The 27,184-nt window shown below is 44.5% G+C and overlaps 1 protein-coding gene across 1 annotated transcript in view; it reads left to right on the top strand.

The window, feature by feature from the left end:
* Positions 1–8,226: 8,226 nt before the first annotated feature.
* Positions 8,227–27,184, top strand: part of C3H6orf118 (chromosome 3 C6orf118 homolog) — a 49,917-nt gene continuing 30,959 nt past the window's right edge. The window contains exons 1-4 of the mRNA XM_005287951.3: positions 8,227–8,323; positions 16,748–17,456; positions 23,201–23,323; positions 27,064–27,123. Of these exons, the coding sequence (XP_005288008.3) occupies positions 16,755–17,456; positions 23,201–23,323; positions 27,064–27,123 (885 nt within the window). The 5' untranslated portion in view covers positions 8,227–8,323; positions 16,748–16,754. The remainder of the gene's footprint in view (positions 8,324–16,747; positions 17,457–23,200; positions 23,324–27,063; positions 27,124–27,184) is intronic.

The raw sequence follows: 27,184 nt of genomic DNA, 5'->3' as shown, positions 1-27,184 counted from the left end.
AAAGGTTTGTTCCCAGGAAGAGCTAGGTGTGCTAAGACAAACCTCACAGTAGAAATGGCTAGCCAAATTACAGATTTTTAAAAAAGACAATATGAATGCACCTTATTACAGTACCTATAATTCTGCCACTCCTCCTCTTATTACTGTTTACATAAAGTAGCACTCAGACGTTCCAGACGGGGATTCTGTTTGATGCTATACAAACAAATCCTTGCTTCAAAGAGCCTTTTATTGGCTTAGCATGTGATCATGTGAGGTAGTACTGACAATTGTAGAAAATAACATGGATGAGTTAATTTCAATACAACAGGTGATTTTATATATGCTTCTGTCAAAACGAGATTCATCAGTAGCTGCCATTAAAAATCAACATTCGCCCATAGTAATTGAGATTTCTTTTTTGTGCAGGGAAATGTGTTATTTCGGGTATAGAATGGTGGGTAGCTATGGGGAAACGTTGACTTTTTAATGGTGATCACTATAATAAAAATACATCTAAAGATACCATGGTGACTGGACTCTTACTTTTAAGTATCAAAGTTCCAGGATGAATGGCAGGAACTCTCATCTGTCTCAATGGTTTTTGACCCTTCAAGACATTAATAGGTGCCTCAGTGCCCTTCTGAACAGTTTTCAAAAGACCACCCACTGAACACAGGGCACTCACTAGTGATCAGTGGAGAACTGGCTGGTCAGATGCTGTTGGCTCCCTCTGTTTTCAGCTCCTGCATTGCATTAGATGACTAATACAAATACATATATTATCTCTTTATGTTACTTTTCCAAGTAAGCAATTGCTGTAGTTGCCACAAGAATTTTATGTGATTGACAGTATGTGGAGGGGGAAGGGAGATCCATGATGTCATGAATCAAGGGGAGATGATCCATGAAACAATGTCTATTATGATTTGGGTCCACACACTTAAAAAGCATGAAAATCCCAACTGTGTAATGTTCCCCTCCAGTTCCTTTTTTTTAACTGAGTTTGTCAAAGGAGCTACTTGTTGGAATTGCTGCCATAGAGGCCGGATCCAGTTCTGCAGACCTCAGTTCCACTTGGACAGTGCTTTGTATCCTTTTTTCAGTGCCCTGTTCCCAGTAGATTCCTTGGAGAACTGATCTCTTTCTTAGCCTTCAACTTCATAACCGACTGGGACTTTGAAATTGGTGTTGATAAGGGAATTTCAGTTCTCTGTCAGCTATGGTGTGTCGATATGGCATGTGGGACTCCTCAATCCCTAGCACATCAACAGCCTCAGCTCTTCTGAGGGGAGGAGCATTGTCTTTCTCACTAATGCAGATAGTTTTGATGCTGTGCTGGAGCTGAGTGCCTCCTTCACAGATATTTCAGAGGCTATTTTGGACATATTGTAGCTTGTCTTTTCCCACCTTCACTTAGGGTGTTTTGAAGTTTGTTTCTGAATTCTTTAGGGAAACAAACCCCTTCCCTTTTCCTTCTAGACTCAGCTCCTTTTATCTAACTGCAGATTGTTTCAACCTCAAGACCAATGTTTTAATACATTGACTGTGCTGAGATTTGACCTGTGTGTAGGACAAAGGTTTTTTCATCCTAGTTTGGCATTTTCCCCCATCCCAACATGTTTGCACAAGGACAATGTTTCTCCAAATTCTTTATTAAGTTGGTCCTTTCCACCAATTTTTATATTGTTGATAAGAACTAGTATTCTGGACCAATTCATTACTATTTGATCCAGCTTCTCAAATTGGTGGCAATAGAGCACATGTCCTTTGCTCTTTTCATGCTTTCCTTCTTGCAGTAAAGCAATGTAGTTGCTCTTATATTGCAGAGAACATTGCATGCCAGTGGCTGTTTGCTACCCAGTCAGTAATATTTTCTCCAACTCTTTTACCTCCTGTTGATGAAAGGTGTTTCTCGAGACTTACAAAAATGCCTCTGAATTTTTTTTGCCCACTTATAAATTAGAGAATGTACTGCTTTGTGGATACTTCCTTTGAACATTTTAGTTTCCAAGGCCCTGATCCAAACCCCATTGAAGCTACTGGAGGGATCATTTCATTAACTATAATGAACTTAGGATCAGGCTCCAATATAGGTATCCAAGTCAATATGTTGGATGAAATCTTGGTGCTGTTGAAGTCTGTGATAAAATTACCAGTGACTTCAACGGCACCAAGATTTCCCCAGTTATCTTTAGAGAAGCTCTCCGAAGATATCACTTGACTGCTCACCCACACTTGCATTCCCCTCAGAGTTGGGAAGCTGAAGCTTTTTCAGTAACTTTCTGCTCATTTTGTCTTAGGAAAGTTTATATCAGGCATAAATGCTGTTTGGAGATGAGGGAGCTCATTGCTTCCTGCTCATGAAGAAACCCAAGGGATACATGTTAGAAAGCCCTGGTGTCTGGTATGTACACGGAACACCACTTGGTGCTTGAAAGTCAAAAGTCTGTTGAGAGCAACAAGAGTGCCCTCTTGTATCACACTGGAAATCCAGTCAAATGATACCTTTGGAAAAGCTGAATTACAGCAGGTAAGTAATTTTCCTTTATGTTCTAAGATTACTGGAAGGTCTAGGTGATTTTTGCAGTCACAGCGCCTGTTAAATATTTGACCTTTTGTTAAGGACTTATATTTAGGGCCCCGAACACCAGTGAGAGAATACAGCAAAAATGGTTGTTGATCCAGTACATTGTTCAGAGAACTAACTCTAATTACACTGTTTTTAAACTAATAGCATCTTGCACCAATAAATAAAAATTATGGGTCCAGAAAAGAGCCCTAGTTTCCAAATCTCGGGGTACAATTTTCACTAGTACCTGAGGGACTTCAAGCATCTGCTAGGCACTTTTGAAAATATTACCATCGGTGTCCAAATACTGTGGGGAATAGGCAGCCCAGAAATACCACAGACCAATAGATTGATCTTAATGAAAGTAAAGTGGAACTTGAACGTGATTTGCCTAGTTTCCAAGGAGATTCCACACTTCCCTCAATTCCCACTTTTAAGAATTGGTAAAGTCCTGTATTGGTGCCTGTTGTAAAAGTACTAATGTTTAGTTACTTTTAAACAGTAAATAATCACCTCGCTTGACAATTATTGTTAGAAGTATGGATCAGCTTGGGAAAGGAATAGGTGACAAATTGTGGGCACAAGATAGTTGACATACAAATGGATAGGATTTTGTGAAGAATCCTGCTTGATGCTTCCATTTCGATGTGGAGTTAAGTGCTTGGGAGATCTGGGTTTAAGTGACCTTGGACATGTCACCAAGGGTCAGATTTTTAAAGATATTCAGGCACCTAAAGATGGAGATAGGCGCCTAGTGGGATTTTCAAAAGTGGCAGGGTCCCTAACTCCCACTGAAATTAATGGGAGTTAGGTGCTTAAGCACCTGGTGGGATTTTCAAAAGCACCTCAGTGCTGAGCTGTGAATTCTGTGTTGCACCACTTAGAGACATAGCACAGAATCTCACCCTGAGAGTTCCAGCTGTTTTATATACAGTGTCTTTGTTCATACAGAGAGACCATGTGATGTTTTTAGAGCTTATATACAGGGATCACTTGATCCATCAATGACATAAAGCTGTCTGTGGGGTTTGACCATGGTAGTTTTTTAACAGGACCAGATATATTGCACAGTAGCGTAGGATAGGAAGTGAAGGATCTCCAACTGAAATAGCAGGAAGAGATAGCATGTAAGTTTGAACACTACAGAACCTCAAACAGTTTAGCCATGTAACACTTAGATAACAAGGCTACCCCTGATTGGACATAAGGTGTAGTTTTTTAATGGTGAGAGTAATTAATCATTGGCACAATGTACCAAGGTTCATAATGAAGTCTTCAAGACTGATAATTTTTAAATCAAGATTGCATGTTTTTCTAACAGATATGGTCTAGGAATTATTTTGGGGGCAGTTCTATGGCCTGTGTTATACAAGAGGGTAGACTAGGTAATCACTGTGGTCCCTTCTGGCCTTAGAGGCTATGAATGTATAGGGCTCAGTCTTGCAAAGTGATCAGCACATCAATTTCACTGACTTCAGTGGAAGCAGAGGGAAGCACTCAGTATTATTTGCAAGAGGTGCTCAGAACTTGGCAGGGATGATATTCATAAGCCATTTCATTTCTCAAACAGTCCTCTTAAAAAAACAGCAAATAACCCCAATCACCAGAATAACAGGTAACAGACCCAACTACCCGAGTTATTAACACACACACAAAATAATTTAGTATAGAATTTTTGAAGGCACTCACCATTGGCCTAGCTCTACTGCCAGTGATATTGCTAAAATCCCACCCTTCAGGGCCATAGTCAAGGTAAACTTGCCAGTGTAGTGTGTAACAGACCACAAAAAAAAAAAAAACAACAGAGTGCTTCTTACAATTTAAACAATGACTTTACAATTTCTAAGAAAATATGAGATATATTTGAGCCCCACCTACTGTACATAACCCAAAGACCATGACTTCTTTGCAATTTTAATGCATAAATTAACAAGCATAGTTTGCACGCTAAAGCTCAGAACCAATGGAGAACTTATGTTACCACTTGATACTTCACCTTTACGGAGTGCCGTCTACTCCTGCAGCCCCTGCTGGTCCCACTCCATGTAGAATGTTGTCCGAAGTCATGAAATTGTCCCAGGAGGACTTCTGCAATCAGCAAGCTTTTCCCAGTTCTCAGGCAAATAGCTCCGTTCCATTGCTTTTGCAACAACAAGGCACTTTGCACCTAATACAGCCCCTCCTCCTCTGCTGCCCCAGCTGAGGCTTCCGTAGCATAAGCTCCATTAAAACAATGAGGAGAACTGCAAACATTTGCACTATAAACAGCCAGGTTGAGCTTTCCTTCACAGGTCTGATGCTAGAGCCTAGCCCAGCAAAGTGCTCCATCCTTTTCTGAGCCTACGGACTGCGTTTGTGCCTGGCCTTTCTGTGGGCCACACAAAGAGGAGGTTTCAGCTCTCCCCCATGCAGTTGCACAAGGGCCAATCTGGCCCTTAGATAACATAGCTACCCCTGACAGTAAGCACCTGCTGAAGGAGGTTCTTAGTTGCTCTTCTGCAAAAGATCTCTGAGAGGGTCCTCTGGCAGTTTTAGATGATCAGAAGTTTATTAATGACCTAAGAATTGTAATCTTATTTCTTTTCGTAGACTTATAAGCAGAATTGTGTAAACATGGAGTCTCATTCCATTTTGTTTGACTTAATAAAAGGAAATCAGGGCCAAATTGCACCTGATTTTAAAAAGGCATAACTTCCACTGATGTCCTACTTCAGCCCCAAAGGAATGCATAAATCCATAGTGGTCAGATACCACAGTGATGGCTAATAATAATCTGGGTAAGACAGTCAGACATCAGTCCCCACATTCCAACCATGGAACATTGCTTTAGCAGCCAACCTGGGGCTGAATTTGGCTGGGCAGGGGAGCAGTGGGGCTGTGGAAAGGAGTAGGACCAGAGGCTCCACTTGCATGCACATCCTTCAGTCCAGGATGTGGAGACATTGGTGCCATGGAGTCTTGTGCCATTGGGCTAAAGCAGCCTCCATGGAACAGCTTTATAGCCTAAAGGGAAGATTCGCACCTCCCATCTATGCTGATACTTCGACTGAGCTCTGAATCCCTGAATTATGCCTTCAGGGCTTATATGGTGTGTTGGGCCTGGTATGGACCCTCTGCGGTAGGGTGAATTTACCTTATGAATACATATTATTCAATAACGGTGTGAAACTAAAGCAGGTGGGACTAGTAATGTGAACTTCTGTTTTAAACATGACGTTCAACATTAGAAACGTGCATCGTGAACATGTTTTGGAATGATAATATCTATAAAATATGTAACAGTGGGTCTGGTTTCCTGGCAGCCCAATGTGGTATTTGCTGCAACAAAAGTCATGTGGCACTAACAATAATTCTAAAAAGACTGCTTCGGCTGCTTTACTCTTTAAACAAACATAGTTTGAGGGATAGGGAATCAGCCGAAGGATATTGGAGGTTTTGAAGTTGGTCAGTGCCTAAGTTGAGCATGATTTAAAAAATGATGTTGCTTTAGCTGGCTTTGTGGCCACATACAGCATTGCCAGCTGGGAAACATCAATTCTGGGCACAGACGGACAGTTTCAGGTTTATTCCAAACTATTACCAGATCCAACTGCCTCGTGGATTCCATGCGTGTAAATACTACCATTCCTTGGAAAGGGAATCTGGGCTGCTTTGTGCCAAATTGTAGAAATGGTATTGGCAATGAGAACAGCCATATGCCTGTTCTCTGAGGTAGAGAAAAAAAAATCAGTACTGGATGTAGTGTTCAGTAAGCACTCAGTCATCTGGTTTGTCAGAAGGCAGCACAATGCTTATGTTAACACCATGAGCACTCGGATCAAACTGACTTTGCTCAGGCTTCTGAGCATGCTCAGAGGATTAATACACAGGTCACCTTGTTTCTACCCTTGCCATGAACACATATAGATGTTCTGTAATTGTTATGGGAAAACTGAGGTTAAACAGACGGGTGTTGTATTGTGTCCTAGAGGTGGTCATTCTTACCTTATGTGGAATGGATTCTACAGCCCATCCTATTTCACCTGTTCTCTCACTGCTTCATCAGCTTACCTGACAAATGAGTCAAATTTACATGGAGTTCACAATTTTGATTCAACACTTTTGCTTGGCCCATCTTGTTTCCATGCTTTCCAAACTTCATACCTAAATCTAAACCTTTCTTTTGCTAGCCACTGCACACTGCTTTTTCATTAGGGTCCTGATTCCATCTATTTTCTATTTTTTGCCTCTCTTTAATGTAACAAACTCCACCTATAGATTCTTTTCTGCTACGTAATATATTATTTCTGTACCTGGACTTTCAAATGTCTTCTAAAACTTTTTAGGGTGAAATCCTGGCCCAGTTGAGGTCAAGCAGAGTTTTGCCATTGAAATCAATGGGACCCTTAGCCTCAGCTCCTTCCCCAAACACTGCGCCTGATTCTGCAAGGTTCTGTGCATTCATCTTGGCAGGCCTGAGCCCATTCTTAATTCTTCCCTATTCCTATTCCTATTTTGTAATATTTGTTGGCGGCCTGGATCTCTTTACATTCTGTTTTGTGGTGCTCCTTGTGTTCATAATTCATTGTTGTGCCTTCCAGAATTATTCTGTAAAATAGATACCTTAAAATCATGATGCCTTTTGTATTGTAGTAGTAAGATGATCAGTAACAAGTGGTACTTTTAAAGCAGTTAAATACTACTAGTGTCGTTATTTATTGATCTACTAAGAATTTGTGGCCTCCAGCACTATAGTATCTGAGTGTCTTAGATGGAAAGCTTAATAATTATATATTAATAATGTGTTAGAAGTGTGCTTGGAATGAGCCCAGCATGGAAGCACCCCTTCACAAATCAGCAGATATTAACCTCTGTTATATGGTATGCGTATAGAGTAAGCAGAAGGTGAGTGTTAAGTTTAACCATTGTGATGTCATTGTGTTGTGATATCTATCGAGAATACGTTACGCAGGAAGTATACCATGGGACTAGGGCCCTTGCTCTACTCCACACATCTGTAAATATAACCCCCCATTCTGTTACCAGCGTATCTCTGACACCGTATATCATTGTGCTAAAACTGAACTTGCACTGTGCTGTCACTGAGTCATATTACATAAGAGCTTGCAATGCATCTGCCCACACAATGCCTGGCTCAAGCCAGGCCTAATAGCCCTCAATTACATGAGCACTAAGTTATTATTTATTGATTATTTATGATATGCTAGATGCTGTATCAGACTCAAAAACAAAGACAGTCTCTGATCCGAAGAGCTTAAATTATTGAGAGTGTAATTTTCAAGGATGTTCTCTGTTTGCAAATATTGAACTCTGACAGCAGGGAGAAATAGGCTTTGCACAAGGTGTTAAGTGTATTCAGTATACAAAGAAGGACAGGCTATAGCTCCTTGGGATTCAGAATAGCTCCTGGGAATGTGTCCAACTGTCCAGTGGGTTTTAACAGATCAGTATTCCAAACAAAAACAAAACAATCAGGTTGGAAATTTAAAATACCAGTCATCAATTGGCAACCGTGAGGTGAAAAAGGATTCCCACGAGCGAGGAGGTTTGGATTCCACAGGCTTGCTAGGCTCCACTGGGAAATACCTTTCCCTTCTGAGGTTCCCTTCGCAGCAGTGTGTACGGTTGCTCAGCAGCCGCAGGAGCGACGGGGGTGGAGGGGTGGAATGCAGAATGTTTAGCTGGTTTCCTCGGTAACAGCACCCGGCCGAAGGGAAGCAGTTATGCTGGATACACAGCGGAGCCGGTGCGAGTGGACAGCGGAGCCTTGACGTAAGTTATTGTTCCGCCACTCGGGCTCTGCTGCAATGTTTCTCTCGTGGCTGGGTTCTGTGGGAAAGTGGTTAGAGTAAATCGTTTTTAAAAAGCAACGCATGTGCCTGGGTGGGTCCTGGAGGCCATGCACCGGGCCGTGCGGAATGAGCGAGTTACAACGAGAAAGTGCAGTGAAAGGGCGCTACAGAAAACCAACAGATACCAACTTTCATGCAGTAAATAAGCACCCCGATTTTCACCATAAACCAAAAATCAAGCTAATCCCATTTCAAAACAAGGCCAAAACAAGCCAACCCCTAAGAACCCCAACACTCTATGTGACTAGATCCCCCCAGCCAGGACCAGATTAACTCTCCTGTGGGCCTAGCGCTATTCGATTTTATGGGGCCCCTGGGGGGTTGGCGTGCAGGAGGGGGCTCTGGCCTGGGGCAGGGGATTGCGGTGCGGAAGGGGGTGCAGCTCCAGCTGGGGGGTGGGGCCAGGGATGGGATGGGGGTTGGGGTGCAGCAAGAGGTATGGGGTGCGGGCTCTGGGTGGGAGTTTGGGTATGGGAGGGGGCTCTGGGCTGGGGAAGGGGGTTGGGGTGGAGGTGTGGGGTCTGGGAGGGAGTTTGGGTGCAGGAAGGGGCTCTGGGCTGGGGAAGGGGGTTGGGGTGAAGGAGGGAATGCGGGGTGCAAGCTCTGGCCAGGAGGTGCTTACCTTGGGTGGCTCCTGGTTGGCGGCGCAACGGGGCTAAGGCAGGATCCCCCAGAGTTGCCAAATCCACAGAAACTAAGTGGAAATTGAGCTTGTTTTAGGCTGAGTTGGCTCGTGCGTTGCGCGTTGGCTAGCTTTTTGGCTTTCAGGGCTTTTATAATAGCTTGTAGTTGATTGTTTGGCTCCCAGCCCTGGTCCCGGCCAATCAGAATGAAAACTTGAATCAGGTGATTTTGGCTCCAGTCCAGCTACGGCGCGTGTGTGCATCTCGCTGCACACCTGACTCTGCGTGGCAGCGGTGTTGTGCGTGCATTTGTGTCCTCTTCCCTGCCCCTGAACGTCCCTCGCCCACGAGGGGGGGTGGGAGGGTGTCAAGGCTTGGGGACCAGTGACCGGCCCTCAGCGTGGAAACTTGCCGTGGGCCGGATGAAATGAAGCAGCAGGCCCCATCCGGCCTGGAGGGCCACCCCTTAGCCCAAGGCCCTGGGATGTAGCCCCCTAAAGCCCCTGCATTAATCTGACCCTGCCCCCGGCATGCAGTCTGGGACTGTGGTGGGCCCACTGTGCATCCCTGACTCTCTCTCCCCCTTGCCCCTGCTTGCCGGAGGCCGATAAAAAAAAGAAGCAACAACCTGCAACAAGCTACTGGCCAAAAACTAGCCAACAAGCAACTCTCAAAAGCAGGGGCGGCTCTAGGCACCAGCAAAGCAAGCAGGTGCTTGGGGCAGCCCATTTGCAGGGGCGGCAGTGATCCAGCATGGGAGCTGAGAACCAACAGGGGGCCCTGGGAGCTGTAGTTCCTTGGTTAGCTCCCTGCCTATAGAGCCAGCCCTGGAGCAGGGAAAGAACTACATTTCCCAGCATTCCCTTGGCCGCTACCAACAGGAAAGGAAGGTGGAGGGAGTGAGGTAGCTGAAACCTCACATAAGAACATAACATAAGAACATAAGAAAGGCCGTACCGGCTCAGACCAAAGGTCCATCTAGCCCAGTATCCTGTCTACCGACAGTGGCCAATGCCAGGTGCCCCAGAGGGAGTGTACCAACAGGCAATGATCAAGTGATCTCTCTCCTGCCATCCATCTCCACCCTCTGACAGACAGAGGCTAGGGACACCATTCCTTACCCATCCTGGCTAATAGCCATTAATGGACTTAACCACCATGAATTTATCCAGTTTTCTTTTAAACTCACGCTGCAGCTTGCTGCGAATGGAGAGCTCACTGCTAGAGCGGGGTGGCACTGTGAATGGGGAACAAGTGTGCCCAAGGAGTAGAAGGCTTTGGCCCAGCTATCCCCTTCTGAAGACATCCCCAGACTGGATTAGGGATACTGCTGTGACCTCACCTTGCAGCCCCCAAAGAAAGAATTGGGTGGACTAAATGGACAGTGCCCCTCTCTATCTGAAGCCTAGCAAGGGAGGTACATGGATCCTACTAGAATTTAAAATGAAAAGTAAGGGAGGAGAGGCTCTGGACCTGGGCAGCTTTAGATACAGAACCAGGCACGTAGGAGGATTTCCATGTCTGAGCCATGGAAGCAGAAAATGATTTTTCTTCTCCAGATTTAGCTAATATTCAGAAAGGGAATCTAGCACCTGCCCTCCAGATTTGAACACCTCAACATTCAGTAGTGCTCAAGCTCAGTTTGGGCAGCTGTTACTTCATTTCTCCCAAACAAATATACTGATCCACTGTAACTTGCTGTAGAAAAAGTAGGATAAAATTGAGCAAGAAATGCTTCCCAGTGGTTATTAGGACTGGAATTGTTATTTTCAACAGCCATTGCCATTTTTTTTTAAGTTTTATTTGTTTAAAAGGAAGATAGATATATTGCATTGGCAAATTCCCCAGAGAAACAAAGAGTGGAACAAAAGAATAATAAAGGCACCTTAACTTTTCCTCATTTATGGAGGACAGTCTTATAATATGCTTCCAGATATCCTCCAATCACACAAGCTGAACACTGTTCAACTTTATTAGAGTTCTGTAACCATATGGGAACCAATCCTGTCTGTGTTCTGTGCACATCTAAAATTCCTGCTCAATGACCCACCCTGGGAGCGAGTTTCCCGTGACCCAGGGCTGGGGCGGAAGGAGGGTACAGTTGGCAGGGGAGAGCCCAGGGCTGAGGCGGCAGGGGGTGCGGGTGGAAGCGGGAGAGCCCAGGGCTGGGGTGGCAGGAGGTGTGTGGGTGGGGGGGGGGGCACTGGTGGGGGGAAGGGGAGAGCCCAGAGCTGGGGCAGCAGGGGGTGCGGCTGGGGGGAGAGCCTAGGGCTGGGGCGGCAGGGGGTGCGGGTGGAGGGGAAGAGCCCAGGGCTGTGGTGGCAGGGGGTTTGTGGGTGGGGGGACACTGGTGGGGGGGAAAGGGGAAACCCAGAGCTGGGGCAGCAGGGGGTGTGGGGTGGGGGTGGGGTAGAGCCCAGGGCTGGGGCGGTAGGGGGGTGGGGGAGGCCCAGAGCTGGGGCGGCAGGGGGATGCGGGTGACGGGAAGCCAAACATTTTTTTGCTTGGGGCGGCAAAAAACCTAGAGCCGGCCCTGCTCACAAGCCAATTAAGCCAAAAACAAGCCCAATGTCTGCGTTTTTTTCATGGGTTTGGCATGTCTGAAAACGAACTGTGCTTTCAGTTTCCTCAAGCCCGAGAAGCAGAGCAGGAGGGCTGCCTTTCATTATTCAATACCAATCATGTGGTTGGTGCTACGTAAAGCATAACAGCAGATGCAGGGTCCCAACCTGCTCCTAGCTACACTGTGATAAATACGGAGTAACTCCAAAGACTCCAATAATTCTGTTTACACCAGCATAAATAGGACCAGAATTGAACTCAAGCTCTCTGCCCTGTGAGCTTACAGTGTCAGAACATGATCCGACCAGGCTCTGAGCAGCACTTGGGGATTGAGAGCACTCAGCAGCTCTCAAGAGCAGGCTGGGAACAGGCATAAGTAACCTTGTAAAAGAACTACTCGAGTTTTGCACAGGAAAGGGCCCAGGCTCTGCAGTCTGGAGCTATAATGTAGTATTGTATGATAATGTACTGTTGTAAAATGTACTATTTTAGACAAATACTGTAGAATATTATAAAACACATTCATTTTCACTGTTGTGTGTTCTTATTTAATTATAGGATGAGGTAGCAGCAAGCCCCTACATTTATGTTTCCTAACACTTTCCATTATAATGGATTCTGGGGACCTTTTCTCTAAGAAGCATTAGCACCTCCATTGTTTGACATTCAGGACAGGGAGATCCCCTCATGCTACAAAAGTGCCTTTTCTGTGTCTGGTGACAGTCTATTGAGATTTAGCTAAGGGCTTGTCCACAGGAACAATGAGTTTGTGGCAAGCTGGGGTGTCACTCTGCTCTGCACTAGCCTGCTGTGGTCTGACTGTCCCTCAGCACTCTGCTGATGCGCATTCGCCGGTTTTTGCTGATGCGCTTTGAGCTAGTCCCATTTCAAAGAGAACTAGCTCAAAGCACTCTGCCAAGCTGCTAGCACACATCAGCAGGATGCTCACAATCAGACCCCAGCAGGCGAGTACAGCGCACACTCACGCCCCTGCTTGCCATGAACATCTACAATAATTGTTCTTGTAGACAAGCTCTGAGTGTTAAAAATCACCATTTCCCTCCTCTCATGTCTCTCTTCTAGAACATTTTGGCAGATGTTTTGGCTCAAATCACTAAATATTCTGAAGAGCTCAGCCTTGTCACTCCCACAGCGGCAGCCTCCACTGCACTAGGAATACCTGTGAGCCACCAGAGCAGTAGCAGCACTGTGGGTAGGGGAATGGAGAGAGCCCGGCTGGGCTGCCTGGACAACCCCTTCTTCTTTCCTTACACCCCCAGGCCAGCACATAGCCCCAGCTTCTGGGTGGGCAAGAGAGAGAGTCAGACCAGGCTCCTCTGTTTGCCAGAAGCTGGGAATGGGCGACAGGGGATGGATCACTTGATCATTACCTGTTCTGTTCATTCCCTCTGGGGCACCTGGCACTGTCCACTGTCGGAAGACAGGATACTGGGCTAGATGGACCTTTGGTCTGACCCAGTAAGGCCGTTCTTATGTTCCCCTGTAAATCTGCCCTAGACCCTGCACATGGTCTTTAGCAGCCTATATCCTCTGGGACACAATCTGGGGCAGGAGCTCCCTGAATTCCCAACTAGGGAGGGGCAAGGGAAATGAGCCATGCTCCCACCCACCTTTAGTACTATAGTATATTTTCTCATAGGGCCCCTACCTCATTCAGTATACAGGATAGACTCACAAGGGGGGAGCAAATTAAGTTTGCAAAGGCATTCTTAATTTAATTCTGGCATTTCCTAATCTTAACTTTTGAGTGCTTGAATTTGCAACCTTAATAACGTTCTTTAACATAGTTTGTTGTATGTAATTTCCTATATTATAACAATGCCCAGAGGTCTGATCTGGACCCCTTTGTGCTAAGTTTTGTACAAGCAAATTCAAAGACACAGTTCCTGCTCCAGAGCATTTAGAATCTAAGATCAGATTAGAATCTAAACTTGTCTCCTTATAACAAAATGCAATGGGCCAAGTTCAGATGGGATGTGTAAGTTAGATCCCCTTTCTCTAGTTTAGGTTCCCTTTAAGCTATTTATACGCACTTAGGTCTAAAGGATTATAAATTGATGTAATGTGTATATCATGGAGCCTGGAATGACATGTAAAAGGTGTAAAACAAAGTAAGGGAGGAGCTAATTAATATACATCTTTTAACTCTTTGATGTGCAAATTACAATAACACACACTACAGACAGGGCTGGTTCCAGGCACCAGCGAAGGAAGCAGGTGCTTGGGGCAGCCAACAGAAAGGGGCAGCACGTCCAGGTCTTCGGCGGCAATTCGGCAGCGGGTCCCTCAGTCCCTCTTTTCCTCTTTGAGCTGCTGCCAAAGAGGAAGAGAGGGAGTGAAGGACCCGCCGCCAAATTGACGCCGAAGAATGAAGTGGCGCAATTGAGCTGCTGCCAAAGTGCCGCTGATTGGCTTCTTTTTTTTCCGCCCACTTGGGGTGGCAAAAATGCTAGCGCCGGCCCTGACTACAGACACCAGGCGAGTGGGTGTAAGTAGCTCTATGGCTGCACTGTTTAGTGTAAGGGAATCTAATTTACATTTCATGACTGAATGTGACCCTGTGAGTCTACAGGAGTCTACATAAATAAGTTTAGAAAGAGTCTAGAGGGAATCTTAAGTTGGCATATCATAAACTTTGAGGGATCTGTATGAAAGCATAGATTTGCTTCCACTTAGCCTCCCTCTAGACTTTTTTACTTACCTGTGACTCTGGTCCAACAAGTGGATTTAATTGCTATATTTAGTATAAAACTGGGTGTTAATTTAATCAAGGTGCTGGATTGGTTAAATATGCCAGGACTTCTCTTCTGGTTTTAATTGTGTGAATTTAGTGATCCTGAAAAACCGAAGTTCCTTTTTTTAAAAAAATCCACAGAACAGGTGCAGCATAGGCAGCAGCAATGAACGTTTCCCCACACTGCCCTGCTATTGCACCTCAAATCTGACCTGGAGGAGATGACCTCCAGGGTTAGTTCAGTCTCCAAAGCCACAGGAGAACTGTGGGCTACCATGACTCTGCCCCACAGGGAACTAAAAAGACAACTTGTGAGCGTGCTCTGATCTCAGCCCAGCTCTATTTTCTCCATCAAGGACGGAGCGCTCCTCGGGCCCTCCCCTGACTGCACCCGGGAGTACCGCACTGTAATGGCTAGATGCTGCATTGCCTTTTTGCCTCCCTACATGCACCCATCCTACTGGTCACTCTGTTGTGCTGCAGGAGAAAATAAAAGCATCTGCTACAAAGGGGTTTTGTTTTGTTTATTTAAAGAAACAAGCTGGGATTTAATTGATGAAGGATAACCCCATTAACCCTTCATTTCCAGCTGTCATAGCCTCTCCCCTTCCTTAAAGCTCGCAGTGTGCTCTTTTCTCTCTCATGTGCTTTCACAACAAAATCATGACCTTATAAGAACATTCAGTTCAATCCCTCCAGCACAAGTCTGTCCAGATAACAATTAAACTGTTTTAGAATTAGAAGTGAATTAGAATTGGCATTCTAAAAAGAAAAGAAGAATGTAAACCATGGAGGAGGGAGGAGGGGGAGAATTGGGTGGTTTGTCACTTTCTCATATCAATTTACTATCAAGGAAAATTGTAACCAAACCTTGGCAAATCTCCTTTTTAAAAACCGTGTCCCACACTCCGCCAGACCTAGCCCCAAACAAGGGGTGGCCACAGACAATAACGATCTGTCACGTCGTGTTATGTTAGATGGAGCAGTGATTGAACCATGTTTAAATATGATTTTCAAACTCTGTCCTACGGCCAGCAAAGATAGGGGCCAAAGTGTGACTTTCTGTCCAACTAAGCTGGTAGATTAGGTTTTGTTTTTTGCAGTTCCTCAGCCACTGTTCTTACATAGCAAGGGCAGGGATTTATTTTAAATGATTTTTTAACTGCTCACTACAGCCACTGCACATGTGCCAGTGGGAGTGAGTTGCAGAGGAGTTGCAACAGAACCCCTGACTCTTGGAGGCTCAGCGCATACGGCTGCAAAGCCTGGTTTGTCCAACAGATTTGTTGGGTAAATACCAACCTACATATAGTGACGAAAAAGCTGTGATAACTGGCTGGTGTGCATGGAGTCAAACGATGTTAGAGCTATACTCAAAAACCACGCTGAGTAGCTTAGGCTCCTACATATGCAAAATGCTTCTCCTCCTCACACGTCTATCTTGGCTGCCCACACTGTATTAGACAAACTTTTTGCCGCAACTGAGTTTAAACTTAAGCACCTTAGTTACACTTGATTATTTAGCTACTGTAGACTGAATCACACACTGGGTCTAGTATTAAGGTCCTGATCCTGCAAGGTTTTATGCATACACATGCTTAACTTTAAGCACATGAGTAATCTCATTGAAATCAGTGAGACTACTCTTGTGTTTAAAGTTAAGCAAAGGCATAAATAGGTGTAGGATAAGGGTTTTATGCACAGCTCTCCTACATTGCTTCCTGATGAAACTACACAGACATCCTCTGTCAGATGCTTTGCAGAAATGGCATTTTCCTGAGTGACTTCAAAGAGACCGCGACACCACAGTGATCTGATTTAAGACATAACTTTGAAACAGAACGTGAGTGACAATCAGATGTGTTACAAAAGTATTTTTTTTAAAAAGCCTCAATTCCTCCCTGCAAAAAATCAGGAAATTCCCGTCACAGTTTTCCACGTCACTAATATTTTTGGCAACTCTTGGAATTCTTTCTTATAATTTTCCACAGATCACCGTGTTTGCAGTCTATCTCGCTGTAGAGTCTAATGTCATTCAAGGGTCCTACAAAAATTCCTATCACAATTTGCACCTATGGGTATGGTTGTAGGGATGAGATCAGCAATGTACTGGGCATGGAGAATGGATTCAGTCTTTTAGCCGTACAGGTGGTACTCCCAGCTCAAGATTGAGGCATGCTGAATGGGGCACATTGTGGGGAAGTCATGTTGAATTTGACACAACTGCTTCCTATGCTGTTTGGTTTGATACTTTGTGGGCTTGGCTATCTAGGGCTGAAAATCCAACCACTCATTTCACTTAAAATATTCTATTATGAAGCTAGAAGAGGTGAGGCATATGTTCAATGTTTTTCTCAACTAAAACTATACTACTTTTTGTTGTTTTCTGTGATATAATCATCAGTTTTACTATGGCGGAAAGCAAGCAAGAGAGGAGCCTGACTCATCTTTTAGATGGCTTGGAAAAGGCCCACAGAGCCGATGTTCAACTTTACACTTCAGGACACTTAAACCATAACAAGCTTTATAAGCCCCGAGAGAATGTAAAACCGGGATACTGGGACAGCGCCAAGACACCAACACGTTTCATGACAGGAAGAAAGCAACTCCCAGCTCAAAATATATGCAATGAGACAGCCAAGAAGATGAAAAATACTTTGGCTGATTTCACCCCCAGCACCACACCGGTTCCAGTGCATGCCAAATCTGCCTCTCCTATCTACAGACACTCTCAGGCACTCCTGGCCAGTGTTGATCGCCCAGTGAATGGCCCATTAACTTCTACTCCTTTGGAAAAGCAGTTGAAAGAGCTTAAAAAGAAAATAGAGGAGGAAACTGACAGACTCAATAAACCACTTAAAAGAGAAGAGTTAGATGTGCCAGAGATGAAGGTGTTGAAGTACAAGCCAGTTAAGAACAGCCGACGTTGTGCTGCTGAAGTTGCTAAGGACGAGTACCAGTTTATACCTTCATATTTGGCTGGAGTGACTAAAACTGATCAGTTTAACAAGTTTTTACATTTTCAGAGGGATTTTATTGCCAAGCATGATCTGCTAGAGAATGACATCACCGGGAGCAAAGCATCAGAGCGGCATGAAAGGAAGTTGGCTCAGGTAAGGAAAAGCATGTCAATAATTATTACAAAAACAACACATCCTCCCCCCCCACCACCCCCCAAATCCTACAAACCTTCTAAGCTGGACAGGGTCAGAAATGATCAATCTGATCATTGCTATGAGAGAGCCCCACTCATGGTAGCCAAGGAGGTACAGTAAGAGATTCATTTAGTAGTAGTTAGAGACAGAAAAGCCTTGTTAGGTTCTCATTTGGGCACCCATCTGCAGTGCTGAGTCGCCTACCAGCTGATTAATGCTGCTGTGAGCGGGGAAATGTATTTCAGTCTGGGCATGTGAGAAAATCATTTTTACAAGGGCTTGTGTCCCTTGATCCTTTTCATGGTGTGCAGGGGTGTGAGGGTGGGTACAAATTTGTTCTAGGCCAAGGAAGAGTCATAGCACAGGCTGACAGTGTGTCAGTATTGGTCCCACTGACCATGCATTGCATGGGGTCTTTCTCAGAAGCACAGGGTATTGGCCAATCTTGCTCTTGCTCTTGAGTTCCTGCTGTTAAGTTTAAGGATACAGGCTACCGGTGATTACTAACCATGATTTGATTTGGGATGAGGCTTTGGGCTTTGGATACTAGATGACTCCAGCTGGGCACTCTATTCAGCTTGAATCAAGAGAGAGTTTGGGAGGTGATGTAGCTTTTTGCATCCACCCTTCAATGCAAGTGGTCTCCCACTCTAAAACTGGCCTTGATTAAGGGTGTCCTGCTCGGATGTGAATCTCAGAATGGGATGAAGATGGTACTAGCAGAGCTTCTCTGGTGCACCATAGAATCCCTGCTTGCACTGCAGCATTCAAGTCACCAACACTAATCGTTGTGTATTCTTGGAACCCACCAGGTTGCAGAGGTCTCTGAGGAGGGATGCTGTTTTGCTGATGGACCACTCTATTGATGGGCCAGGGGGACTTTAGATAGCTTAGTTGTCCTTGGCCATTGATACGATGGCTCCTAATTGTTCTCTCTATCAGCTTTGTCTGCCTAGGTCACCATGGTATTCAGAAGCCGTGGGAATGATGCAGTAGGCAGGGAGATAACTAGAGAGATAAAAGTACTATGGCAGAAATAGAAATCTGTCTGACTGCAGCATACAGGGTTTTTGAAATGTTATCCTGTGGCTGTGCAAGAGGCAAAGCTCCCCCTCCCCAATTTACACACTAGCTATTTTATAAGAGTGCCACAGGTAGGTGATTGGCGGTATTTGCAGACAGGGAGCTGAGCTTAACAGGCCAGTGAGTAGTGATGGCTGCTCAGCAGAGAGGGAGACTGATAGTCCAGGCTTGAAAGAGGCAACAGCCCACCTCAGTGACAGCATTGGACAAACCGGATGTTGGCAATGAAATGGGTGACGAACAGCTAAAGAAAGGAGTGCTCCCACTTCCTGGATGTCTCCAACCTACTGCAGCAGCTGCACTGGGACAAAGTGTACATTTCTAGTAAGAGGGCCGAATGCTTGAGGACGGACAACCACCACCTCTGAGATACAAGCAGCCATGCTGAGAAAATTGGCTAAGAAGTTGGTTACTTCCACCTGCAATACGTATCTCTAGAGCAGTGGTTCCCAAACTGGGGTTTGTGAACCCATGGTGGTTCACGAAATATTACAGGGGATTCTCGGGGAAAAAAATTCCCTAATGGCAGACAGAGCTGTCCATAGGGATCCCCGAGCCTTGGGGACTTCCAAGAACTAAGCAGATCAAAGAAAGCATATCTATCACACTGAGGAGATATAAACTTCAAGACTCCTTATATGAAATAGAAAGGGAGGTGGATATTTTTTGCTGTTTTTAAAATTAAATAGGCTGCTAATGTTGTTTTTAAATTATTATGAAGAACAAGTTTAAGCTTTGTTGTAACGTGCGTTGTGTGCCTGGACTGCTCAAGACCCGAATGCTTGTGTAGGAGGAACTCTTTGAGTTGGCTTCTTAAATACAGTACCTTCATGCTGCTTCACATCTGATAGTCCTTGATGAAACATAGGAGCCAGAGGCGCCAGTACGGGGGGGTGACCAGGGTCACGTGCAGCCCCCTCGTCGGCATGCCCCCCGTGGGTCCCTCCCTTTTTTTTCCGGCGGCCCCCACAGGCCACCCCAGGCCCTGGGTTGTGCAGGGGCTTTGCCCCCACACCCCTTTTTTCTACTGGCATCTCTGATAGGAGCCTTGTCTTATAACAGGCTTAATCAAAATTGATACAAGCTACAAAAGTGAGATCTTGGAATAGTGTTGCTGTTTTCATAATGTAACAAAAATACTGTAATGATAAATAATAATTAATAAATAGTGTGTAATAAGCTTGTCATAAAACAAGTTTTATATTTCCAAGATCACTGCTTTTATAATTTATGCTGAGGTAAGGGAAACAATCCTTGAAAATATTCATTTTTAGGAGGGGGTTCACGAGACTTGACATTTTAGTGAAAGGGGTTTGCTGGTTGTTAAAGTTTGGGAACCACTGACTTAGAGGAATATCTCTCCACTTGGTCCCAGGGTGCATCAGGGAGTACAAGAGGAGAGTAGGCAAAGGAATAAACAACTGCCAGAGAGAGACCTTCCAGGAACTGCCTGATTATAGACTTTACATTGCATTAAAGATGCCCAGAAAACCAAGAATTTATAGAGCAACAGAGGGTCCTGTGGCACCTTTGAGACTAACAGAAGTATTGGGAGCATAAGCTTTCGTGGGTAAGAACCTCACTTCTTCAGATGCAAGTAATGGAAATCTCCAGAGGCAGGTATAAATCAGTATGGAGATAACGAGGTTAGTTCAATCAGGGAGGGTGAGGTGCTCTGCTAGCAGTTGAGGTGTGAACACCAAGGGAGGAGAAACTGCTTCTGTAGTTGGATAGCCATTCACAGTCTTTGTTTAATCCTGATCTGATGGTGTCAAATTTGCAAATGAACTGGAGCTCAGCAGTTTCTCTTTGGAGTCTGGTCCTGAAGTTTTTTTGCTGTCAGATGGTTACCTTTACATCTGCTATTGTGTGGCCAGGGAGGTTGAAGTGTTCTCCTACAGGTTTTTGTATATTGCCATTCCTGATATCTGACTTGTGTCCATTTATCCTCTTGCGTAGTGACTGTCCAGTTTGGCCAATGTACATAGCAGAGGGGCATTGCTGGCATATGATGGCATATATAACATTGGTGGACGTGCAGATGAATGAGCCGGTGATGTTGTAGCTGATCTGGTTAGGTCCTGTGATGGTGTTGCTGGTGTAGATATGTGGGCAGAGTTGGCATCGAGGTTTGTTGCATGGGTTGGTTCCTGAGTTAGAGTTGTTATGGTGCGGTGCGTGGTTGCTGGTGAGAATATACTTAAGGTTGGCAGGTTGTCTGTGGGCGAGGACTGGCCTGCCTCCCAAGGTCTGTGAAAGTGAGGGATCATTGTCCAGGATGGGTTGTAGATCACTGATGATGCGTTGGAGAGGTTTAAGCTGAGGACTGTAGGTGATGGCCAGTGGAGTTCTGTTGGTTTCTCTTCTGGGCCTGTCTTGTAGCAGGAGGCTTCTGGGTACACGTCTGGCTCTGTTGATTTGTTTCTTTATTTCCTTGTGTGGGTATCGTAGTTTTGAGAATGCTTGGTGAATGCTTATGCTCCCAATACTTCTGTTAGTCTCAAAGGTGCCACAGGACCCTCTGTTGCTTTTTACAGATTCAGACTAACACGGCTACCCCTCTGAAGAATTTATAGGCCAACCTTGCACTTACTAATTCTTCATCCAGGAGACTCAGTTATAGGCGATAATGAATCAAGAGAGACTTTTCTTCACTGGGAAGAAAATATGATCACGCTGTCAGTAGAATGAGCTAGAGAAGGTACATTGTTGTGAATCAGAATTGGAGGAGCGAGGTTTGCCACAATTTGAAATGAAGGGATTGTGTGCTGTTCATTATCATAAACGGTCTATTAGAATAAAAGAGCAGTTTAGCCTTAATAAAAAGAAACACAACTGTTTTGCTGCAAAAACATTGACATTTCTCTAAAAAAATGCAGAGAACATTTCCTCCAGGACAAGTTTGAGTCCATCATATTTTTTTGTGACTTTGTGAAAGTCGACTACAGTTAAAGCTGTTAGCCAGCAGCAATGGCAAACTCTGGCCTTTGATCGAATCTGCAAATTTTCCTTTCTGCCTCTGTTGTGAAATATGAATGTTCACAAAGAGAAACCATGCAACAGCTCATCACCTGAATAAGAACATCTCCCTGAAACAGGTATGATATTGGAGATGGACAGAGCACTAGAAAGACTAGACTAGAAGCACTATAGAGCGAATGTTGCAGTGGATGGGGATGGAGCAGATGACCTGACATAGCTCTTCCGTCTCTAATGCCTAAGATTTTGTAATAAGAAGAGATGCCTATATGAACAGTCACGACACCCTGAGTAGGGCCCTACCAAATTCACAGTCCATTTTGGTCAATTTCACAGTCATAGGATTTTAAAAATTGTAAATTTTATGATTTCAGCTATTTACATCTGAAATTTCACAGTGTTGTAATTGTAGGGGGTCCTGATCCAAAAAAAAGTGTGTGTGTGGGGGTGGGGGTGTGCAGTACTGGGTAGCTAGAGAGCAGTGACTGATGGCCGGGATCCCAGCTCTGAAGGCAGAGCTGCCGCCAGCAGCAGTGCAGAAGTAAGTACGGCATGGTATGGTGTTGCCACCCTTACTTCTACGCTGCTGTCCACAGAGCTGGGCCATCAGTCAGCAGTCGCCACTCTCCGGCCGCCCAGTTCTGCAGGCAGCAGCGCAGAAGTAAGGGTGGCAACACCATACCAGGCCATCCTTACTTCTGTGCTGCTGCTGGCAGTGACTCTGCCTTCAGAGCTGGGCTCCCAGCCAGCAGCCGCCACTCTCCATCCACCCAGCTCTGAAGGCAGCACAGAAGTAAGGGTGGCACTACTGCAACCCCCCTAAAATTGCAACTCCCCTGCAAATCCCTTTTGGATCAGGATCCCCAATTTGAGAAATGCTAGTTTTCCCCCGTGAAATCTGTATAGTATAGGGTAAAAGCACACAAAAGACCAGATTTCACAGGGGGAGACCAGATTTCACAGTCCGTGATGCATTTTTCATGGCCATGAATTTGGTAGGGCCCTAACCATGAGGTTATAAATGTTGCATACCTTGTCCAAGATTTCCTTATTTTTCTCACTCTCCATGCTAACAGTTTTCTTTAAGGAATGAGATGATGGATTCTAAGGGCATCTGTTGTAAACAGGCATAGATCCATGGAAGACTGTGGCGTTACACCAATTTATAACAGCTGAGGAATTGGCCTTAAACGTCTAAGCAATCAGGGGTAATATACTAATCGCTGCCTATAACACTCTTCCTCGAGCTTCTATTTATTTTTTCTTGGCTATTATAAACAACACTTACTTTTCATTTCCAATCTGAGCCTTTCTTCTTATTGCTGAGCAGAGTTCTCCAAATGTATTTTTCATCCTGTGAACCATGTTATGAGTGAGAGAAAATCTTTCCTTGAGTGATCTCTGCCTAATTCTTTAATCTTCCATTGCTTGGTTCTCATAATATTTAATTCCGTACGCCATCAGAAAGGGCTACACAGATCCACGGAGGGTTGAAGGACTGTTGTTTGAGAATCGCTGCTTTAAAGTATATCCATGAGTCTCAAGCATGTGCTGTGCTGTCTGTACCTCCTAGAGCCGAGTGGGGACGACGCATCCAACATACACCTGCGTGCAGTTGTTAATTCTGATTTTTACTGCAGGAGCTCCAGAAGATCTGTGATTGTAACCGTCCCCATTTCAAACGGTTGCAGGTCTTTGGGGATGTGTTTGAAGATATTTGCAACAGCTCTTTGATATTTGGTGATATTCTGAAGGAAGTTAAGGTAAGAGATACCAGTCAGGCTTAGCACATTGTGATCTAAAGGTTCTCTAACTCCTGTTTTGTATTACCAGTGTTGTGCCCTATGCACCCTAGGGACCGTTCACAAAATGTCACTGAATCAGCTAACACTACTCTATGCAACTAGCATGTCCACCACTTCCTAGCTACTGTAAATGAAGTGACATTTATACTTTTCTTTTATTCCTCCCTGAGCTCTTGGCCACACATTAAAATCAGACACACCTGTTAAGTCTTCCTGTGCTCCTGATATGCTCAAAGAATCTCCTAATTTGTATGTAATTGGACATACAGGGGTTGGATGATTTTTTTTTTTAATGCTCTCTTCTGGCTCCTCCGCTCTATTTTGCTAAACATACAAGAGCAGAGAAGTGTTGAGAGAGAGAGAGAGAGAGAGCAACTGTAGAAAAAGTCAGTCCGCCTGCCTGCCCAGCAATTTGAGGTGACAAAAGCTTGCTTCTGCACCCCTGCCATCTCCAGATATCACTTTGCTAATAGAGAGAGAGTCTTCCACAGATCCATTAAGGGGATGGCAGCATTGCCCGAGCTGTGAACATGCACACAGTAGGAGGTGGGGGCTTGCATAGCCTATAAAGATAATGTTTGCTTATATTCATATAAAAATATGTTGAAATGTAAGTAGGCCCCAAAAGGCTTGACAATAGCCAAGTGAGGCTTGGTAAAATATAAGGAAAGTTAAGTAAAACAGTTCAGAAGCAAGTTGTAAATAAGTTCAGGCATAATCCCAAGTCATGTTATCTGGTTATACCGAAAGACGGACAGGGGACACCTGATATGGTTTTAATCAGTCTGCAACCTTATTATTGGATGTCTGGATGTCTGGGACTACCTGGCAGATAAAAGTGTACAGTGCAGGAAACTCCATGATCATTCAATATCTACCCAGGAGATTCCACCAGCACCCCTCCCACCCTTTTTTCCATCCAGGTTCCCCAGCCAACCTGTTGCTGGGACCTTACCATCCCCCACCCTTGAACGAGGCTGAAGGTGGACTATAAGAAAGAGGGGTCGGCGTCCTGCCGTGCCAGTCATAGGAGCCCCGAATCCCCTCCCCCACTTCTGCTCCTTTAAAAAACACCTCCTTTTTAAGACCTTCACCAAGCCATTTATCTGGTCACCTTATCCCATCCCTGAACTGGACATCCGCCACAAGGAGGTGCCAGTAATTACCATCCAGTCAGGTTCCCAGACATCTCCTAATGTCTCTGTTATATCAGCCAAAAGAGGGTCTGTGCCCAAGTCTGACAGGTGAACCCCATCCCCCTGAAATAATTCTGGTGCCCCATAAACTATGCCAGAATGCAAAATTACCGACCCTTGTTCGTAGATTCATAGATTCATAGAGTCTAGGACTGGAAGGGACCTCGAGAGGTCATGGAGTCCAGTCCCCTGTCCTCATGGTAGGACCAAATACTGTCTAGACCATCCCTGATAGACATTTATCTAACCTACTCTTAAATATCTCCAGAGATGGAGATTCCACAACCTCCCTAGGCAGTTTATTCCAATGTTTAACCACCCTGACAATTAGGAACTTTTTCCTAATGTCCAACCTAAACCTCCCTTGCTGCAGTTTAAGCCCATTGCTTCTTGTTCTATCCTTAGAGGCTAAGATGAACAAGTTTTCTCCCACCTCCTTATGACACCCTTTTAGATACCTGAAAACTGCTATCATGTCCCCTCTTAGTCTTCTCTTTTCCAAACTAAACAAACCCAATTCTTTCAGCCTTCCTTCATAGGTCATGTTAAATAGCCAATGAAAAAGTCAATATATATTTAATCATGGTAGCAGAAATATAGGAATGGTAAAAGGTAAATTTAATTTTAATTATTTAAGGGGTGTTATAATTTATTATAAAAAGGGTAGCCCGCTACTTTTAGCTTAGGCATGCCCATCCATCATCAGGGAACCAATCGAAAAAGGATTATACCCATTTTCTTCATTTAGGGACTAATCATCTCTAAAAATGCCTCATTTCACCTTAAAATGTAAGTATAAATGCAGCGTATGGTTATATTGTAATGCCTGTTTTCTTAACTATTTTATATTAAATAAAGTTTTTAATTTTATCACTTAATGTGCCATTCATAGTCCTCCACTAAATTAAATTATCTAGAACCACCCTGCAGGTTCAAGCCTTAAAAAATTCAGTTTGGTTTTATTCCTCGTTTTTAAACTGCGAATTGGAAATACATAAATCAAAGGTTACACTTGAAGGTTTATAGCAATTAACTAGGTCTCTTAACATAATTTGACAAAATCTTCAACCTTAATAGGCATAGAGCACATGCCATGAAAAGGTACTAAATCCTGAGGTTCACAAGGTATTTAACTGTGACTTTATTAATGCCACAGACTGTAGCTTTCCTTATATTTTCAATATTTGCCTTTCAGCTTCATTTATGCTGCTGTTCTCCGGTTTCTAAGGCTTTGTCTACACTATGCACCTTTTAGTCACATGTCTGTGCAGCTACAGCTGTGCTGCTAAAAGGCGCACGGTGTAGTCACTCTTTGTCGGCAGGAGAGAGCGCTCCTGCCAACAAAACACTTCCACCCCCAATAAGCAGCAGTAGCTTTGTTGGCAGGAGAGCGCTCTGCCGCCAAAGTGCTGTTCACACCGGCACTTTTTGTCAGCAAAACTTTGTCATTCGGGGTTAACCTTTCAGTGCCTTAATTTCCCTCTTTGTAAAATGGGGATGATAATACTTTCCTGTGTAAAGCTCTAAAGGTATGTCTACACTACCCGCCAGATCGGCGGGCAGTGATCAATCCAGCGGAGATCGATTTATCGCATCTAGTCTAAATCGACCCCCAAGCGCTCTCCTGTCGACTCCTGTACTGCACCGCCACGAGAGGTCAACTCACCGCAGTGAAAACACCGTGGTGAGTAGGTCTAAGTATGTTGACTTCAGCTACGTTATTCACGTAGCGGAAGTTGCGTAACTTTGATCGATTCCCCCCCACTCTCCAATGTAGACCAGGCCTTAGAGATGTACATATGAAAAATGATTACTGTATTATCATCTAGCTGCATTAGTCAGTGTTTGTTATCCCCCCTCTGTTTTTGAACTGTCGTCATGTTGAAAGGTAACATTTAAAACTCTCTGGACATCAAATCTATTTGTCCCTCCAGCTGTACCCTGGTGATAGTGATTCTAATATGGAACAGAACCTAAAAATTCAGTGACGAAATTGAGTTTCACACTTTCTGTTCTGTACATAGTCGAGTTATGCCATTGGCATTAGACAGTGCCAGGTTGACATACTGTCTGATATTTGAGAGGGAGAGAAATGGCAATATTTCACCCTTGTTAAGAAAGTGAACACACCCCAATGCCTTCCAATAGTTGGCAGTGGGTAATGGCAAAAGGTAGGAAATAGAGTACTATCTAGGATGAATGGCAGCGAGAAGAGAAGGAGCGGCAGGTTGGAAGAGGATTGGAGAACAAAGACAGTCTACATTAAAGGAAGCTCGAGGGGGTGGAAAGAATGCACTACAAATCGGCATATTTACTAACAAATGACATGATCCAACTCTTTCAAATGACTTCAGTGAGATCAAGACCACACTCATTCCTAGCCCTATCAGAAAAGGTTCTTGTAGAGCACATACAGTACATGAAGTGAATCCTGTCTGTATAATCTCTGAACACAGTTGATAATTGTTCTGTAATGTTCCTCGTTCCTCTTTGTTTGTTTAGAATGAATATGAGCTCTACATGGTGATACTTCTGGATTCTCTGCCTACAACACAATACAAGGTAATAGGCGTTTACCAGTGGCAGCGCAGAATGAGGTCACAAGGTCAACGTTACTTGCATT

This window comes from Chrysemys picta, chromosome 3 (assembly GCF_011386835.1).
Source record: "Chrysemys picta bellii isolate R12L10 chromosome 3, ASM1138683v2, whole genome shotgun sequence".
Taxonomy (NCBI): Eukaryota; Metazoa; Chordata; order Testudines; family Emydidae; genus Chrysemys; species Chrysemys picta.
This window is presented reverse-complemented; position numbering and strand designations above follow the sequence as displayed.